This window comes from Lissotriton helveticus, chromosome 9 (assembly GCF_964261635.1).
Source record: "Lissotriton helveticus chromosome 9, aLisHel1.1, whole genome shotgun sequence".
NCBI lineage: Eukaryota > Metazoa > Chordata > Amphibia > Caudata > Salamandridae > Lissotriton > Lissotriton helveticus.
In genome coordinates, this window is record NC_136070.1 from 996,599,295 (window position 1) to 996,620,203 (window position 20,909).

Genomic DNA, 20,909 nt, shown 5'->3' on the forward strand with positions numbered 1-20,909 from the left:
TCATTCGTCTTAGAGTTGGTCATTACGCAGTCGCGTAATGCCTCTCTTTATGTAGTATATGGCTGCTTCACTGACAACCCGGGATAATGGACTCCGTAGGCTGCAGGGGTGTCCTGCTCATGCAGGGGCACCCACTCACTTAGAACCAAGCACCATGCCTTCAGGATTGTAAATGCCTGCTATGGGGTGACTTATAGGTTTTAAGTGCTGTGACCCTTAGATATAGTAAATCTATATCTTATGTAAGTGGTGCATGCACCAACTTAAACAGGCTGCAATGGCAGGCCTGTAGTTCCATTTTGCATGGCCTCTCATGGGTGGCATAATGCATGCTTCAGCCCATGGGAGGCCTCTGGGGTACTTATACCCTGGGTACATGTGTACCATATACTAGGGACTGACAAGGGTACCCCTGTATCCAATCTGGAGTGTATCTAAGTACATATCATAACAGTTTAGGGGGTAAGCAGATAGACTGGGGTCCTGATTAGCAGGATCCCAGTCAGACTAGTCAAAAACAGTGTGACATCAAGCAAAAAGTGGGGGTATCCATAAGAAGCAGATCCTACTTTCTTAAAACTCTACAATTCCAAGTAGCCTTTGAAGAGGACTTTGTTGTTGACGAGCAGATATATAGAATAAAAAAGCTGGTTTGGAGGAGACAGGGACCCCATATCTCTAAACCATGAGAACCTTCATCTATTTGCATGGCAATCTTTCTGAGGAAGGATGTTACTGGAAATTTCTGAAGAATCACTAACTTATTTTATCCCACACATAATTCTAGAGTTTCCCATAGAAGTATCTTTGTGGCATAGGCATGTGAATCTTGACAAAGGTATCAAATGCCTGTGCCACTTTGTACTGAAAATACTGACCTATCACACTGTTTTGTATCAGAGCGTTATCTTTCTCCTTTCATGTGTTTGTCTAATACAGCTCAGCTAGTGGCTATGTATCTGAACTCAGACTTTTTTCTCCCTTTCTTTTCTATTGTCTGTCTCCACTGTGGTTTAATGGCAGTTATCAATTATGTAAAGGACTCTTTCATAAACTGTACGTGCGGTCTATTCCTGCTTTCTAACTCTAAATATCTCACTACTCATGGTATCTCATTTTACCACAACTGTGCTATTTACTCTAGATGAAACAGCAAAACAGGTTCCTTCACCTTGCCAAAGCCTATCTTTACCAATATGTAACCTTGGCGGATATGACGTTTTTCCTAGGTATCTCATCCTGTTCCCAGCTCTGCCCCTCACTGTCTGACCTCAGAAAGAACTTCTTATCTTCCCTGTGCCCATTCTACTATTGTCCATACTTTATGCCTGTTTGCAGTTTAAGATCTTGGGACCCTAAATTTCCAACATGTTTGCACTGACTGTAGCACTCGGCATTGTGGCGGAAAGCTATGCAAACAGCACTACGGTGCAACTTTGACATGCAAAAGCTCTTTTGCACTGAAAGGTGACGCTCGTGCAGTGCAAAAACAGCTGTGTACCACCCACCTTTTAATTTATGTAAGGGGAGTGTTTAGGCCAGTATAGCACAAAAACAGTTGTATTTTCAGAATGCAACATGGTTTGTAGAAGAAACGCAGAAAAACCCTTGCAATCTATAGATTGTGAGACTTCCACTACTGACAGCATAGTGGAGCTGGGGGCACCATAGCTTCTGCTTGCCACTGGTCGCTTATTTAGCAGACACTGAAGCAAAAACGGTAAGTCATAAGAGATAATGGGGTGTTCCTTGGTCTGGTCATATCACTTAAAAACCTCTGAGAACAACTTATCACTGAATGGCTGACTTGTAAGAACATCTTCTGAGTTTTCAGTATTTGGGATCAGGGTACACGGGTTAAATTCCTGATGCACACCACCACATATTACACCGTTTCTGTAATGTGCACGCCTCACCCCTCAATACCTAGTTTTCTATGAAATGGAGAGAACAAAATCACATAATTATGTAAGTTGTACTCTAACTGTTACCAAAAAGACTTCACAGACGGAAGCTTGTCTTCACAACATACAATATTTCACTGATCAGAACTGTCTTTAGGCACTTTCTCCTCCACACATGTATCTCAGAGTCCGAACTTCAAAGACTACTAAGTCTGTGGGTGTCAACTCAGTGGTTGATCCCCAGAAGGCCTAAGCTTTGACAGATGATCAACTTCTGATAGTTTTGATTCTAAATTCCTCGCCTTGCCCTCTGAGATATTGTCTCCACAGATGTGAAACACTACCAGAGATGTCCCACATAGGAGCATGGAGTTTATATTCAAATAAGTGACAGATCACATATAAGTGATACCAAGTAACATGTACGGTAACTAGATCAAAAATCCTAATGGCATTTTTTCAGGAAGGGTCAGGTGAGCAGGGCTGTCAGAAACAGCCAACGAGGCATCCATCTCAGAGTGCCCTTATTATCAGTATGTGTGATTCCAACAGTGCCAGTTAGGAGTAATCAATCCTTAATACATCTAACTACCTGTTTCAGGAACACTACCAGAGGTAGATGTCACTTCCATTTTTGAGATCCCCAATTCATTGCTATAGTCACCGAACCTTTCCATTGTCAGTAGACAAGACTCCTTCCACAACTGGGTTGTTTGAGTGCAACTCTGAAATCGACTGTCTATGCCCCAGTCAATATTTTCTGGTTTGTGAGCTTTTCAGTTCTTCTGCATTTTCAATGTAGGTTACAAATCTGAAAGTGCTATAGGTACATCTTCTCCTGGTGGTCTAGATTCAGCCTGGTACATCTTTGTCTCTACTTCCCTGCCCAGTACTTCCTTTTCTTTTACAACTCCTGCAGTTAGAGAGTCCACGGATTTTGTTTAGGATTTCTTCATGAGGGTTCTTCAAATGGCTTGTAAAGTTGCTCCTTACAGGATGTGTTTTTGTGACCGAAAAAATGTTTAATAAGGTTTGTATAATGTGCTAGGCCATAATTCCCATAATCTTTTTCTCCCTACTGGCAGGCATCATTATCTATATGGGATCATGATATTGGTTTGGGCATTTTGCTAAAAACCTACGTTTTAAACTTGGATGCTGAGCCCCTGGTACCACTTCAATGTAATTTCCATTGAAATCAATGGAAACTCCATGACGAGCTGAGCTCGTCATGAGCGTCGAAGGGGTTAACACATTATTTCCTTTTCGTTTACAATGTTGTCTCTGAAGACGATCTTCTTGTTGACAACTGGTCTTTAATGAAGAGGTAGCAAAGTTCATACCCTTTCCTTTAGTTCTGTAAACCACAAATCCTGCTGCACAAAAATAAAATGTCTGTAAACTAATTATTTTATTTCCACAGTCATTTTATGTTTCTATGTCAACCCCTAGGTATGTATTAGATGAGAAATCTGTAAAAAATTTGGGAGACTCACTACTGCAAGTTAAGTATTTTGGACCATTTCCACACTGGATAAATGGAGCTCTTATAGGCATTTTATGATTTAGGAGGGGAGGGATTTAGAAACTTCGATTTCTCATTAGATGGCAATGTGTGCCTTGCATTGTTAATCTTATGGAGGAGATTAGCTTCTTGAAGATGCGCAAGTATTAAAGCAGCATACGTATAATTTCAAAAGCAAGTTGGTGTTTTTGAGATCTGAGAGGAAGCCATATATGACATTCTGCATTCCTACTGAAGGTATAACTCGTTCAATAGATACGTCAATCAAGGATAATTTAGAGTGTCATACTCACCATAATGTTAGGCATCAAGGTAAATAAACACACATTGATCAAATATTTGATTATGTCAGTCATTTAAACTATTATCCCAAAAACCCTGAAATCACGCCATAGCAATAACATAGATATGGAGTTTGCAAAGCGTTTTAAACAAATGGAAACTCAAGATTATCTGGAAAGCCTTGGCCTCATAATCTTTGTGTCCTGTCTGGGCTACTGCAAATGATTATAGGTTAACCTCTGAAATACAACAATGCACCAATGTAATGCACCATGCACTTTTAGCATCACCTGTTCTTCAGCTATACTAAAGGACATCTAATATGTCCTTCAGTATAACTATAACTTTGCTCTGTATAATACATCAAACTAAGTAAGGGAAATGTCCCAACTATTTTAAGAGAACCTGTCAATTCTGACACTAATAACACAACCGCGTGGCATTTCCTCTGATAACAGAAAGCCTCCTTGAAATGTAGATATTAATGGCCCCTTATCTTTGCAGGACCTGCAATCTGGAATAGCTTTTCTAACAATTTGCCAGCAATCAAATTAGATCAGAAAAGTGCTATTACTCTCTTTGTACCAACCCTTTGCTGATTGGATTCTGCATATAGGTATGACCGCTTTCAGATACTACTTTCAGCTCTGTGTTCTTCTGGGCATGCACATACACTTAATATTTGACGTCTTGTCTCAACATATGTGCGAAATGTAGAAGATACAAAGTGTATGCTTTCTGCAAGGTATACATATCATAGTAGTACACGAGGCTGCGTGCTACATGTGCTGAGTTTGCACACCAGTTCAATTTGTGGCGCTCTCTTTAGCATGTTCCTGGAAAACAAACGTCTAAAATGCATGAATGTAAATTCAATGTCCTCTGCTGGGCATTCGTCTGATCACCTAGAAATTGTAATTACAGTTTAGATGTTGAACTGAGGTAACCTCAGGTTTACTCTAGTCCAGCCTCAGACAGCACTCAGACCAAAGCCTCTTATTTGTATACTTACACGATTACCTTGCTGCCAATGTTGTTCCTTCCGTGTAGGCACCTAGGTCATGCTGGAGGTGGAGTAGTGTGGCTCAATGGTTAGAGCGGCAGACCCTGATGCAGAGTTCTGGCCGGGACCAGGGTTCAATTCCCACCTCGGCGGGTCTTGGGCTCAATTTCCTCGGACCTGACAATTCTCGCCTCTGTGCATATTCTAATCATGGGTCCCACGCTGCAACTCTGGGCAATGGCTTGCTTAACCTCCACACCGGCCCCAACAGCGCTAGGATGCCTGGCATCACCCTGGGGGTGCCCAGGAGTAGACACTTCACAGGGAAAGCCAGGAAGGGTCCCACAGTGGTATGAGTAATAGCGCCAGGAAACCGCTTGGTGGCAGTGCGCTCTACAAATACCTTGACATTTACATTTACATTTATGCTGTAAAAAAGGGATGTGAAATCAATACTGGAGGTGCCTAAGAAGAAGCCGTAAATGGCCATGTGATAAGGACATGAGAAGGTATTACTGTCTCCTAATCTCCTCACAGGTAAATTATACTTTAAGAGGACATATGAATAGCACCCACAGAATTGGTTCTCGTGAGTTGGTAATGCAAGGGATACAGATGTAGGAAAAGCAGAAATCCACCTAACATGAGGTTATTTTATTCTCTAGTTACACAGTGTTCTCTCCATTATCAATTCCTCCATCCATTCCATTCAGCTGTATAGCTTCTGTTATTTTATTAATTCGAGCGAGGTCCACCAGAGTTACTAGTAAGTAAAAATGTGTATTGCTAATTTTGAACACTATGTAAATAAACCCATGGGAATCATTAAGATGTAGTCATTATATTAAAAGCAGGCAGCTCTGCCCTAGGCATGCTAGAAGTGTATACACATGAGGCGCATATAGCACATGGGGGAGAATTAGATAAAATATAAGGGTAGGGGAATAAACCTCGTAAAATGGTATGGAGTTCACACCGGTAAATATGATAACTTTCGAAAAAGGTTTTAAGTGAATCATGCTCTCACCTGACTGTTAAACAGGAAGTATACCACTTGAGGGAGGCATTGCTCACACATTCGCAGATTTAGCATTCCATATGTCCTGTAGTAGCATTAGGCATTTACTAAGGTTTCTATGAATAAATTACTAAATTGGTTTAACTGAATACATCTTAAGATCCCAAAGAAGACCTGTTAACAAACAGCTATATATGTCTATTATAAAGAAAACAAATTAGTTTACCCTCCGTTTTCTCTAAAGCAGCTAGCATTATAATTCATGGTCAGAGACCAGTAATCCATCACTGAGTTCAACTGCTGCTACTAAGCAGTACTTTTACTCCTGAAATATAGAAGTAGCTCATTTATTAAATGAACAGGGTGTTTAAATATGATCCAGACTTATGAACTTGTTTCATTTAAAGCTATATAGTCCAACTTCTGGCAGTTATGTTTTTAGGTGATGTCCTTGTTTGAGACCTAATGATTTTGTGCACTGTTCTACTTACCCACAGCCTACAATAGCAGACTTCCTTAACTTGGCTTGGTGGACATCGGCAGCCGCATGGTAAGACATATTTTCGTATTCCAACATTCACTTGTTAGCATCATGAAAGTAAATCTTGTTTAGATTAGGCAGAAGGGTGGCTTAAAGTCAGGGCTAGATAGTGAAATATTGGGTGTCCTAGATTTCTAGATTAAGGTAATGTATTTGCTACTATGGGATAAATACTTCACAGCTCATTCACAGAGTTCCCATTCCCTTCTCAGCTAAAAGCATGCGAGCTTCTAAGATAATTTATCTATTGTTAAAACAGATGTCAGACTAAAGTCTTAATAGCTGAGGAGTAAAGGACACCACAAGTTTCCTAGACCAGTGGTTCTTAACCTGAGGTCGGGGGACCGCTGAGGGTCGGCAAAGCCTACTCAGGGATCCACAACTGCTTAGAAAAAATATATATATTAGCAGATTAATATTATACATAGGCATCAGCCGAAACGCGTCGAACGTCCTTTTGTTTTGCCCATGGTGTAGAGAAAAAATAAAAATTCTTTAAAGGAAATTGCCATGCTGTGGACTCTCTCTGTGCTGTGGATGCTCTGGTGGGGACCTGCCGAGTTGTTCTGAAGATATATATATATATATATATATATATATATATATATATATATATATATATATATTTTCCAAAAGTTTATCCAAGAGGCCAAGGACGCACTCGACAGCAGCAAATTCAACTGAATTCTTTAATGGAAGGAAAACCGGCAATGTGTTCCTGATTTATTTTCTGCCTGACCGGTTTCGGAGCCTCTCTGCTCCTCTTTCGAAGGCATCTCAGGATTTCTGCAGACATTTCAAAAGCACACTCGAGGCTGCATGCTAATTAAGTACCTGCCCTTCAGTGGGCCTCATAGGTGAGCAATGTTCACATAGCATGCTGGTTGTTGTAGTGTGTTTGAAAAACATTATTTCCCTCTGGTGGGTTCCACATAGATCAGTATTTCAAATTATATTTACAGCCCTCAAATGAGCCTCAGACACACAATTGACCAGTTTAAATTTTGAAAAGCTGCTGTGCCACAGTGGAGCTTGCAGGGGCTTGAACCAGCGCAAGCTCCACTGTGGCACAGCAGCTTTGCAAAATTTAAACCGATCAATTGTGTGTCTGAGGCCCACTGGAGGGCTGTAAATATAATTTGAAATACTGGACTATGTGGAACCTACCAGAGGGAAATAATGTTTTTCAAACACACTACAACAACCAGCATGCTATGTGAAAATTGCTCACCTGTGAGGCCCACTGAGGGGCAGGCACTTAATTAGCATGCAGCCTCGAGTGTGCTTTTGAAATGTCTGCAGAAATCCTGAGATGCCTTCGAAAAAGGAGCAGGGAGGCTCCGAAACCGGTCAGGCAGAAAATAAATCAGGAACACATTGCCGGTTTTCCTTCCATTAAAGAATTCAATTGAATTTGCTGCTGTTGAGTGCGTCCTTATTAACAACAATGGGTGGTGAGGGACAGAGTCTCTGAATTAAGCAGAATACTCTCACCCAGTCAAGAGATCAGGGCTAGATCCAACACCGTTTTTTAGCTCATTGCACCATCCCAGTTTCAGAACCTGGCTGTATGCAAATTAGTCTGTTCCTGTCCCAGTGCATGATGGGAACAGGGCAAACCAAACTACAAAAGCCAATTCTTACACTGGGAAGGAAACAAGCTTCCGGGGACCGGTTTCTGGCATTACAGCCGTCTTCGGCCCGGCTTGCTTGAATCCTGATGGTGCAATGAGCAAGGGACTCATGTCTGAGTATACCCTTCCACGCTTAGGGTGGACAAAATTATTAACAACAATGGGTGGTGAGGGACAGAGTCTCTGAATTAAGCAGAATACTCTCACCCAGTCAAGAGATCAGGGCTAGATCCAACACCGTTTTTTAGCTCATTGCACCATCCCAGTTTCAGAACCTGGCTGTATGCAAATTAGTCTGTTCCTGTCCCAGTGCATGATGGGAACAGGGCAAACCAAACTACAAAAGCCAATTCTTACACTGGGAAGGAAACAAGCTTCCGGGGACCGGTTTCTGGCATTACAGCCGTCTTCGGCCCGGCTTGCTTGAATCCTGATGGTGCAATGAGCAAGGGACTCATGTCTGAGTATACCCTTCCACGCTTAGGGTGGACAAAATTATTAACAACAATGGGTGGTGAGGGACAGAGTCTCTGAATTAAGCAGAATACTCTCACCCAGTCAAGAGATCAGGGCTAGATCCAACACCGTTTTTTAGCTCATTGCACCATCCCAGTTTCAGAACCTGGCTGTATGCAAATTAGTCTGTTCCTGTCCCAGTGCATGATGGGAACAGGGCAAACCAAACTACAAAAGCCAATTCTTACACTGGGAAGGAAACAAGCTTCCGGGGACCGGTTTCTGGCATTACAGCCGTCTTCGGCCCGGCTTGCTTGAATCCTGATGGTGCAATGAGCAAGGGACTCATGTCTGAGTATACCCTTCCACGCTTAGGGTGGACAAAATTATTAACAACAATGGGTGGTGAGGGACAGAGTCTCTGAATTAAGCAGAATACTCTCACCCAGTCAAGAGATCAGGGCTAGATCCAACACCGTTTTTTAGCTCATTGCACCATCCCAGTTTCAGAACCTGGCTGTATGCAAATTAGTCTGTTCCTGTCCCAGTGCATGATGGGAACAGGGCAAACCAAACTACAAAAGCCAATTCTTACACTGGGAAGGAAACAAGCTTCCGGGGACCGGTTTCTGGCATTACAGCCGTCTTCGGCCCGGCTTGCTTGAATCCTGATGGTGCAATGAGCAAGGGACTCATGTCTGAGTATACCCTTCCACGCTTAGGGTGGACAAAATTATTAACAACAATGGGTGGTGAGGGACAGAGTCTCTGAATTAAGCAGAATACTCTCACCCAGTCAAGAGATCAGGGCTAGATCCAACACCGTTTTTTAGCTCATTGCACCATCCCAGTTTCAGAACCTGGCTGTATGCAAATTAGTCTGTTCCTGTCCCAGTGCATGATGGGAACAGGGCAAACCAAACTACAAAAGCCAATTCTTACACTGGGAAGGAAACAAGCTTCCGGGGACCGGTTTCTGGCATTACAGCCGTCTTCGGCCCAGCTTGCTTGAATCCTGATGGTGCAATGAGCAAGGGACTCATGTCTGAGTATACCCTTCCACGCTTAGGGTGGACAAAATTATTAACAACAATGGGTGGTGAGGGACAGAGTCTCTGAATTAAGCAGAATACTCTCACCCAGTCAAGAGATCAGGGCTAGATCCAACACCGTTTTTTAGCTCATTGCACCATCCCAGTTTCAGAACCTGGCTGTATGCAAATTAGTCTGTTCCTGTCCCAGTGCATGATGGGAACAGGGCAAACCAAACTACAAAAGCCAATTCTTACACTGGGAAGGAAACAAGCTTCCGGGGACCGGTTTCTGGCATTACAGCCGTCTTCGGCCCAGGCTTGCTTGAATCCTGATGGTGCAATGAGCAAAGGACTCATGTCTGAGTATACCCTTCCACGCTTAGGGTGGACAAAATTATTAACAACAATGGGTGGTGAGGGACAGAGTCTCTGAATTAAGCAGAATACTCTCACCCAGTCAAGAGATCAGGGCTAGATCCAACACCGTTTTTTAGCTCATTGCACCATCCCAGTTTCAGAACCTGGCTGTATGCAAATTAGTCTGTTCCTGTCCCAGTGCATGATGGCAACAGGGCAAACCAAACTACAAAAGCCAATTCTTACACTGGGAAGGAAACAAGCTTCCGGGGACCGGTTTCTGGCATTACAGCCGTCTTCGGCCCGGCTTGCTTGAATCCTGATGGTGCAATGAGCAAGGGACTCATGTCTGAGTATACCCTTCCACGCTTAGGGTGGACAAAATTATTAACAACAATGGGTGGTGAGGGACAGAGTCTCTGAATTAAGCAGAATACTCTCACCCAGTCAAGAGATCAGGGCTAGATCCAACACCGTTTTTTAGCTCATTGCACCATCCCAGTTTCAGAACCTGGCTGTATGCAAATTAGTCTGTTCCTGTCCCAGTGCATGATGGGATACTCATGATGCAGTTACAGCCGTCTTCGGCCCGGCTTGCTTGAATCCTGATGGTGCAATGAGCAAGGGACTCATGTCTGAGTATACCTTCCACGCTTAGGGTGGACAAAATTATTAACAACAATGGTGGTGAGGGACAGAGTCTCTGAATTAAGCAGAATACTCTCACCCAGTCAAGAGATCAGGGCTAGATCCAACACCGTTTTTTAGCTCATTGCACCATCCCCAGTTTCAGAACCTGGCTGTATGCAAATTAGTCTGTTCCTGTCCCAGTGCATGATGGGCATCCCAGTTTCAGAACCTGGCTGTATGCAAATTAGTCTGTTCCTGTCCCAGTGCATGATGGGAACAGGGCACACCAAACTACAAAAGCCAATTCTTACACTGGGAAGGAAACAAGCTTCCGGGGACCGGTTTCTGTCATTACAGCCGTCTTCGGCCCGGCTTGCTTGAATCCTGATGGTGCAATGAGCAAGGGACTCATGTCTGAGTATACCCTTCCACGCTTAGGGTGGACAAAATTATTAACAACAATGGGTGGTGAGGGACAGAGTCTCTGAATTAAGCAGAATACTCTCACCCAGTCAAGAGATCAGGGCTAGATCCAACACCGTTTTTTAGCTCATTGCACCATCCCAGTTTCAGAACCTGGCTGTATGCAAATTAGTCTGTTCCTGTCCCAGTGCATGATGGGAACAGGGCAAACCAAACTACAAAAGCCAATTCTTACACTGGGAAGGAAACAAGCTTCCGGGGACCGGTTTCTGGCATTACAGCCGTCTTCGGCCCGGCTTGCTTGAATCCTGATGGTGCAATGAGCAAGGGACTCATGTCTGAGTATACCCTTCCACGCTTAGGGTGGACAAAATTATTAACAACAATGGGTGGTGAGGGACAGAGTCTCTGAATTAAGCAGAATACTCTCACCCAGTCAAGAGATCAGGGCTAGATCCAACACCGTTTTTTAGCTCATTGCACCATCCCAGTTTCAGAACCTGGCTGTATGCAAATTAGTCTGTTCCTGTCCCAGTGCATGATGGGAACAGGGCAAACCAAACTACAAAAGCCAATTCTTACACTGGGAAGGAAACAAGCTTCCGGGGACCGGTTTCTGGCATTACAGCCGTCTTCGGCCCGGCTTGCTTGAATCCTGATGGTGCAATGAGCAAGGGACTCATGTCTGAGTATACCCTTCCACGCTTAGGGTGGACAAAATTATTAACAACAATGGGTGGTGAGGGACAGAGTCTCTGAATTAAGCAGAATACTCTCACCCAGTCAAGAGATCAGGGCTAGATCCAACACCGTTTTTTACAACCAAACTACAAAAGCCAATTCTTACACTGGGAAGGAACCAAGCTTCCGGACCCGGGTCTGGCATTACAGCCGTTTCGGCCCGGTTGCTTGAATCCTGATGGTCGAGGGACTCATGTCTGAGTATACCTTCAGCTTAGGTGGACAAATATTAACAACATGGGTGGTAGGGACAGAGTCCTCTGAATTAAGCAGAATACTTCCACCCAGTCAAGAGATCAGGGCTAGGATCCAACCACCGATTTTTTATATTAACAACAATGGGTGGTGAGGGACAGAGTCTCTGAATTAAGCAGAATACTCTCACCCAGTCAAGAGATCAGGGCTAGATCCAACACCGTTTTTTAGCTCATTGCACCATCCCAGTTTCAGAACCTGGCTGTATGCAAATTAGTCTGTTCCTGTCCCAGTGCATGATGGGAACAGGGCAAACCAAACTACAAAAGCCAATTCTTACACTGGGAAGGAAACAAGCTTCCGGGGACCGGTTTCTGGCATTACAGCCGTCTTCGGCCCGGCTTGCTTGAATCCTGATGGTGCAATGAGCAAGGGACTCATGTCTGAGTATACCCTTCCACGCTTAGGGTGGACAAAATTATTAACAACAATGGGTGGTGAGGGACAGAGTCTCTGAATTAAGCAGAATACTCTCACCCAGTCAAGAGATCAGGGCTAGATCCAACACCGTTTTTTAGCTCATTGCACCATCCCAGTTTCAGAACCTGGCTGTATGCAAATTAGTCTGTTCCTGTCCCAGTGCATGATGGGAACAGGGCAAACCAAACTACAAAAGCCAATTCTTACACTGGGAAGGAAACAAGCTTCCGGGGACCGGTTTCAGGCATTACAGCCGTCTTCGGCCCAGCTTGCTTGAATCCTGATGGTGCAATGAGCAAGGGACTCATGTCTGAGTATACCCTTCCACGCTTAGGGTGGACAAAATTATTAACAACAATGGGTGGTGAGGGACAGAGTCTCTGAATTAAGCAGAATACTCTCACCCAGTCAAGAGATCAGGGCTAGATCCAACACCGTTTTTTAGCTCATTGCACCATCCCAGTTTCAGAACCTGGCTGTATGCAAATTAGTCTGTTCCTGTCCCAGTGCATGATGGGAACAGGGCAAACCAAACTACAAAAGCCAATTCTTACACTGGGAAGGAAACAAGCTTCCGGGGACCGGTTTCTGGCATTACAGCCGTCTTCGGCCCGGCTTGCTTGAATCCTGATGGTGCAATGAGCAAAGGACTCATGTCTGAGTATACCCTTCCACGCTTAGGGTGGACAAAATTATTAACAACAATGGGTGGTGAGGGACAGAGTCTCTGAATTAAGCAGAATACTCTCACCCAGTCAAGAGATCAGGGCTAGATCCAACACCGTTTTTTAGCTCATTGCACCATCCCAGTTTCAGAACCTGGCTGTATGCAAATTAGTCTGTTCCTGTCCCAGTGCATGATGGCAACAGGGCAAACCAAACTACAAAAGCCAATTCTTACACTGGGAAGGAAACAAGCTTCCGGGGACCGGTTTCTGGCATTACAGCCGTCTTCGGCCCGGCTTGCTTGAATCCTGATGGTGCAATGAGCAAGGGACTCATGTCTGAGTATACCCTTCCACGCTTAGGGTGGACAAAATTATTAACAACAATGGGTGGTGAGGGACAGAGTCTCTGAATTAAGCAGAATACTCTCACCCAGTCAAGAGATCAGGGCTAGATCCAACACCGTTTTTTAGCTCATTGCACCATCCCAGTTTCAGAACCTGGCTGTATGCAAATTAGTCTGTTCCTGTCCCAGTGCATGATGGGAACAGGGCACACCAAACTACAAAAGCCAATTCTTACACTGGGAAGGAAACAAGCTTCCGGGGACCGGTTTCTGTCATTACAGCCGTCTTCGGCCCGGCTTGCTTGAATCCTGATGGTGCAATGAGCAAGGGACTCATGTCTGAGTATACCCTTCCACGCTTAGGGTGGACAAAATCATTAACAACAATGGGTGGTGAGGGACAGAGTCTCTGAATTAAGCAGAATACTCTCACCCAGTCAAGAGATCAGGGCTAGATCCAACACCGTTTTTTAGCTCATTGCACCATCCCAGTTTCAGAACCTGGCTGTATGCAAATTAGTCTGTTCCTGTCCCAGTGCATGATGGGAACAGGGCACACCAAACTACAAAAGCCAATTCTTACACTGGGAAGGAAACAAGCTTCCGGGGACCGGTTTCTGGCATTACAGCCGTCTTCGGCCCGGCTTGCTTGAATCCTGATGGTGCAATGAGCAAGGGACTCATGTCTGAGTATACCCTTCCACGCTTAGGGTGGACAAAATTATTAACAACAATGGGTGGTGAGGGACAGAGTCTCTGAATTAAGCAGAATACTCTCACCCAGTCAAGAGATCAGGGCTAGATCCAACACCGTTTTTTAGCTCATTGCACCATCCCAGTTTCAGAACCTGGCTGTATGCAAATTAGTCTGTTCCTGTCCCAGTGCATGATGGGAACAGGGCACACCAAACTACAAAAGCCAATTCTTACACTGGGAAGGAAACAAGCTTCCGGGGACCGGTTTCTGTCATTACAGCCGTCTTCGGCCCGGCTTGCTTGAATCCTGATGGTGCAATGAGCAAGGGACTCATGTCTGAGTATACCCTTCCACGCTTAGGGTGGACAAAATTATTAACAACAATGGGTGGTGAGGGACAGAGTCTCTGAATTAAGCAGAATACTCTCACCCAGTCAAGAGATCAGGGCTAGATCCAACACCGTTTTTTAGCTCATTGCACCATCCCAGTTTCAGAACCTGGCTGTATGCAAATTAGTCTGTTCCTGTCCCAGTGCATGATGGGAACAGGGCAAACCAAACTACAAAAGCCAATTCTTACACTGGGAAGGAAACAAGCTTCCGGGGACCGGTTTCAGGCATTACAGCCGTCTTCGGCCCGGCTTGCTTGAATCCTGATGGTGCAATGAGCAAGGGACTCATGTCTGAGTATACCCTTCCACGCTTAGGGTGGACAAAATCATTAACAACAATGGGTGGTGAGGGACAGAGTCTCTGAATTAAGCAGAATACTCTCACCCAGTCAAGAGATCAGGGCTAGATCCAACACCGTTTTTTAGCTCATTGCACCATCCCAGTTTCAGAACCTGGCTGTATGCAAATTAGTCTGTTCCTGTCCCAGTGCATGATGGGAACAGGGCACACCAAACTACAAAAGCCAATTCTTACACTGGGAAGGAAACAAGCTTCCGGGGACCGGTTTCTGGCATTACAGCCGTCTTCGGCCCGGCTTGCTTGAATCCTGATGGTGCAATGAGCAAGGGACTCATGTCTGAGTATACCCTTCCACGCTTAGGGTGGACAAAATTATTAACAACAATGGGTGGTGAGGGACAGAGTCTCTGAATTAAGCAGAATACTCTCACCCAGTCAAGAGATCAGGGCTAGATCCAACACCGTTTTTTAGCTCATTGCACCATCCCAGTTTCAGAACCTGGCTGTATGCAAATTAGTCTGTTCCTGTCCCAGTGCATGATGGGAACAGGGCACACCAAACTACAAAAGCCAATTCTTACACTGGGAAGGAAACAAGCTTCCGGGGACCGGTTTCTGTCATTACAGCCGTCTTCGGCCCGGCTTGCTTGAATCCTGATGGTGCAATGAGCAAGGGACTCATGTCTGAGTATACCCTTCCACGCTTAGGGTGGACAAAATTATTAACAACAATGGGTGGTGAGGGACAGAGTCTCTGAATTAAGCAGAATACTCTCACCCAGTCAAGAGATCAGGGCTAGATCCAACACCGTTTTTTAGCTCATTGCACCATCCCAGTTTCAGAACCTGGCTGTATGCAAATTAGTCTGTTCCTGTCCCAGTGCATGATGGGAACAGGGCAAACCAAACTACAAAAGCCAATTCTTACACTGGGAAGGAAACAAGCTTCCGGGGACCGGTTTCAGGCATTACAGCCATCTTCGGCCCAGCTTGCTTGAATCCTGATGGTGCAATGAGCAAGGGACTCATGTCTGAGTATACCCTTCCACGCTTAGGGTGGACAAAATTATTAACAACAATGGGTGGTGAGGGACAGAGTCTCTGAATTAAGCAGAATACTCTCACCCAGTCAAGAGATCAGGGCTAGATCCAACACCGTTTTTTAGCTCATTGCACCATCCCAGTTTCAGAACCTGGCTGTATGCAAATTAGTCTGTTCCTGTCCCAGTGCATGATGGGAACAGGGCAAACCAAACTACAAAAGCCAATTCTTACACTGGGAAGGAAACAAGCTTCCGGGGACCGGTTTCTGGCATTACAGCCGTCTTCGGCCCGGCTTGCTTGAATCCTGATGGTGCAATGAGCAAAGGACTCATGTCTGAGTATACCCTTCCACGCTTAGGGTGGACAAAATTATTAACAACAATGGGTGGTGAGGGACAGAGTCTCTGAATTAAGCAGAATACTCTCACCCAGTCAAGAGATCAGGGCTAGATCCAACACCGTTTTTTAGCTCATTGCACCATCCCAGTTTCAGAACCTGGCTGTATGCAAATTAGTCTGTTCCTGTCCCAGTGCATGATGGCAACAGGGCAAACCAAACTACAAAAGCCAATTCTTACACTGGGAAGGAAACAAGCTTCCGGGGACCGGTTTCTGGCATTACAGCCGTCTTCGGCCCGGCTTGCTTGAATCCTGATGGTGCAATGAGCAAGGGACTCATGTCTGAGTATACCCTTCCACGCTTAGGGTGGACAAAATTATTAACAACAATGGGTGGTGAGGGACAGAGTCTCTGAATTAAGCAGAATACTCTCACCCAGTCAAGAGATCAGGGCTAGATCCAACACCGTTTTTTAGCTCATTGCACCATCCCAGTTTCAGAACCTGGCTGTATGCAAATTAGTCTGTTCCTGTCCCAGTGCATGATGGGAACAGGGCACACCAAACTACAAAAGCCAATTCTTACACTGGGAAGGAAACAAGCTTCCGGGGACCGGTTTCTGTCATTACAGCCGTCTTCGGCCCGGCTTGCTTGAATCCTGATGGTGCAATGAGCAAGGGACTCATGTCTGAGTATACCCTTCCACGCTTAGGGTGGACAAAATCATTAACAACAATGGGTGGTGAGGGACAGAGTCTCTGAATTAAGCAGAATACTCTCACCCAGTCAAGAGATCAGGGCTAGATCCAACACCGTTTTTTAGCTCATTGCACCATCCCAGTTTCAGAACCTGGCTGTATGCAAATTAGTCTGTTCCTGTCCCAGTGCATGATGGGAACAGGGCACACCAAACTACAAAAGCCAATTCTTACACTGGGAAGGAAACAAGCTTCCGGGGACCGGTTTCTGGCATTACAGCCGTCTTCGGCCCGGCTTGCTTGAATCCTGATGGTGCAATGAGCAAGGGACTCATGTCTGAGTATACCCTTCCACGCTTAGGGTGGACAAAATTATTAACAACAATGGGTGGTGAGGGACAGAGTCTCTGAATTAAGCAGAATACTCTCACCCAGTCAAGAGATCAGGGCTAGATCCAACACCGTTTTTTAGCTCATTGCACCATCCCAGTTTCAGAACCTGGCTGTATGCAAATTAGTCTGTTCCTGTCCCAGTGCATGATGGGAACAGGGCACACCAAACTACAAAAGCCAATTCTTACACTGGGAAGGAAACAAGCTTCCGGGGACCGGTTTCTGTCATTACAGCCGTCTTCGGCCCGGCTTGCTTGAATCCTGATGGTGCAATGAGCAAGGGACTCATGTCTGAGTATACCCTTCCACGCTTAGGGTGGACAAAATTATTAACAACAATGGGTGGTGAGGGACAGAGTCTCTGAATTAAGCAGAATACTCTCACCCAGTCAAGAGATCAGGGCTAGATCCAACACCGTTTTTTAGCTCATTGCACCATCCCAGTTTCAGAACCTGGCTGTATGCAAATTAGTCTGTTCCTGTCCCAGTGCATGATGGGAACAGGGCACACCAAACTACAAAAGCCAATTCTTACACTGGGAAGGAAACAAGCTTCCGGGGACCGGTTTCTGGCATTACAGCCGTCTTCGGCCCGGCTTGCTTGAATCCTGATGGTGCAATGAGCAAGGGACTCATGTCTGAGTATACCCTTCCACGCTTAGGGTGGACAAAATTATTAACAACAATGGGTGGTGAGGAACAGAGTGCGTCCTTGGCCTCTTGGATAAACTTTTGGAAATATATATATATATATATATATATATATATATATATATATATATATATATATATATATATATATATATATATATATATATATATATATATCCAGGTTCCACTCTCCTCGCTACAATTCCCGCAGCGTTCGCCAGAAATGAGAGAGACGGACTCTTGCTTTGTGCAGCAGCCGCTGGCATTTTTTAATAATCAAATATTCTGTGCATTGCTGTGGCAAAAAACCAAACATGTTTCGGCGTTCCTTGACGCCTTGTTCGCTGGTGTTCTGTGTGTTAAGACCCTCCTCTTTTTTACACAAACATAAACCTTCGTGATTGGTCATGGTTCCACAGTAGATATAAACAACATACTACAAGCTTTTGTTGATATAGCAATGATAAAACAGAAAACATATCCAATATATTATGGTGCTGCCCGGTCATTTTCTAAGAACACATATAAACATTGTTAATTTGTGTATACATTTCTAAACAGGCAGAACAAACAATTCTTATGTTTGAACATCTTTATAGCGGAAGAAATACGTTGTCTCCTTTTCCCCTACTCTACCAAATGTGTAGAATTATCTGTACTTAAACTGTTTTCCATTGCTGTATTTTCGATGCTAAATCGTTTAACTACTCATGTGTCCGTGATATCCACCTACATTAGTGTTAAGTGCAAAAATTAAAAACATTTCTCGTCGAAGTTCAATGTTAGCATTTCCCAGCCGGGAGTATTATAACAACATTTGTATGAGTGCTTCAACAATGTAATTTTTAACATCAGAGGGGGAGTCGAGGGGAAGAAGGCAGACGACCCATTGTCTCATGGTAAAAAATTATAGCTGTTGAGTGCGTCCTTGGCCTCTTGGATAAACTTTTGGAAATATATACATATATATATTCACTGAAAAAACCATAGGTTTCACACCAGTTATAGTTAGGAATTAGCATTAAAAAAACTATTAAATTCACTGAAAAAACCATAGGTTTTACACCAGTTATAGTTAGCTGGAAGTTTTACTCGCATAAAACCATTGAAATTCCCACGTTATAGTTAGTTGGACTCACTATAACTTGCGCGTGCAATGCACTGCTGATGACATCACATATTACATCACTCATGACATGGTCAGTGACATCACTCATGACATCACTGATGACACCATCCAGTGAATGTGTACCTTTCCGAGAAATAAATATGTATTATATATGTAAATGTAAAAGTTGATGGAAGAATAAATGTTTAAATAAGTGTTTACATGGATGTTTTTTAAAAATACATATATTAGAGAGTAATGTTTAAATATTTAAATATATGTATTAGTGTTTCACTTTGTGTATAAGTGGCTGCATGGGTTGCTGAGTAGCTACATGTGTATGTATATGGGTTATTAGATGTTTTTCTTAGTATCAGTATGAGTGTTTGTATGGTTTGGTGGGGGTATTACTTAGCACATAGATGCATGAATGACTGACTCTCTCTTTGTATGTGTTTTGAAGACAGCATATGTGCAGGACTGTATGGGTGGATGAGTGTGTATATGTGTGTGTTAGTGAGTGAATGACTGTCTCACTAGTGTCTTTATCAGTAACTACATATGTTTTAATCGATTGTATGACTTAACAACTACTGCCTAAACCACGACTTCTGGAACAACGAAGGCTAAACCACGACCATTATTTAACCACTACATTTTTAACCACTACTCCCTAAACCACGAAAAATGTAGATTTATTACTTTTTTTTCTTAAATACTAGTTAACATCTGTTTAGAAAAACGAGCACATTGATCTTTTTATTTTCCTGATTTTTAAGCTTTTACAATAGTTAAAATCAAAGCAAGACTGCCATCTCCTGACATAAACCGGTAATTAAAATGTAAACAACCTTAGCTGTATTTGAAATGTAACTATTACAAATGTATTCATCACGTTATATTTCTAACTATATATATTTTTATAATCGTATTTCTGGGGGGAGTCCCCCCACACCCCCCATCTACCCATTTATAAGTTTTCCTAAATTATCCTACGGGCAACTCCGGTGTTCTAAAAGTCGTGGTTCCATCCTTCGTTGTTCCGTCGTTCGTGGATGTTACCTTCGTGGTTCAGCTTTCTTCGTTGTTCACTCTTCGTTCTTCTGGTAAGTCGTTGTTTAAACATCGTGGTTAAGGATGTTTCCCGTTTTAATCTAGTATATGTGAATATTGATGTATATAAGTGAGTATATGTGAGAGTGAGGGATTGTAAGAGTTTCTGTTTAAATTATTATGTGTTTCTATAAGTGATTGTTTAAGAGAGTAAGTATGTGTAAGTTTCCTTAGAAGTAAAGTGGTAGTGTGTGTATAGCTGTATATGCAAATAAATGGATGTTCAATAGTTTATTTGCATGTGTGAGTATGTGTGTGAGTAACTTTTGGATGCCTGTCGTTGTGTAACAGGATGTATAGGTGTATCACTACATATGATGAGTGAGTATATGTATGAGTGACTATATAGAACTGTTGGTGAATGAGTGGATGTGTATATAGATGGTGGAATTATTGAATTGTTTGTTGTAAGTGGTATGGGTATCTCCATTTTTTTGAAAATGTTAGTTTCTATTTTTGAATATGTGTTTCAAGGGTTACATTACAGTGAAAGGAGGTCTCTCACTCTGTCACAAGGATGGTGTCATCAGTGATTTCATGAGTGATGTCACTGACCATGTCATGAGTGATGTAATATGTGACGTCATCAGCAGTGCATTGCACGCACAAGTTATAGTGAGTCCAACTAACTATAACGTGGGAATTTCAATGGTTTTATGCGAGTAAAACTTCCAGCTAACTATAACTGGTGTAAAACCTATGGTTTTTTCAGTGAATTTAATAGGTTTTTTTAATGCTTATTCCTAACTATAACTGGTGTGAAACCTATGGTTTTTTCAGTGAATTTCAATGGTTTTTTAATAGCAAATCTTTATAGGTGTAAAAAATAATAAATTTTAAAACGAATTTTATATTGTATAATTATGTCAATTTTTTTAATTTTTTTTATTTTTAACCCTGAGGCGCTCCCGGGGCGCGTACCGGTGAACGCACGGGT

General features: G+C 43.3%; 1 protein-coding gene across 1 annotated transcript in view; it reads left to right on the plus strand.

Moving 5' to 3' along the window:
- Positions 1-20,909, plus strand: part of CACNA2D2 (calcium voltage-gated channel auxiliary subunit alpha2delta 2) — a 1,696,410-nt gene that overhangs the window by 1,603,753 nt on the left and 71,748 nt on the right. Inside the window, exon 34 of the mRNA XM_078661304.1 lies at positions 6,230-6,282. Within this exon, the coding sequence (XP_078517430.1) occupies positions 6,230-6,282 (53 nt within the window). The remainder of the gene's footprint in view (positions 1-6,229; positions 6,283-20,909) is intronic.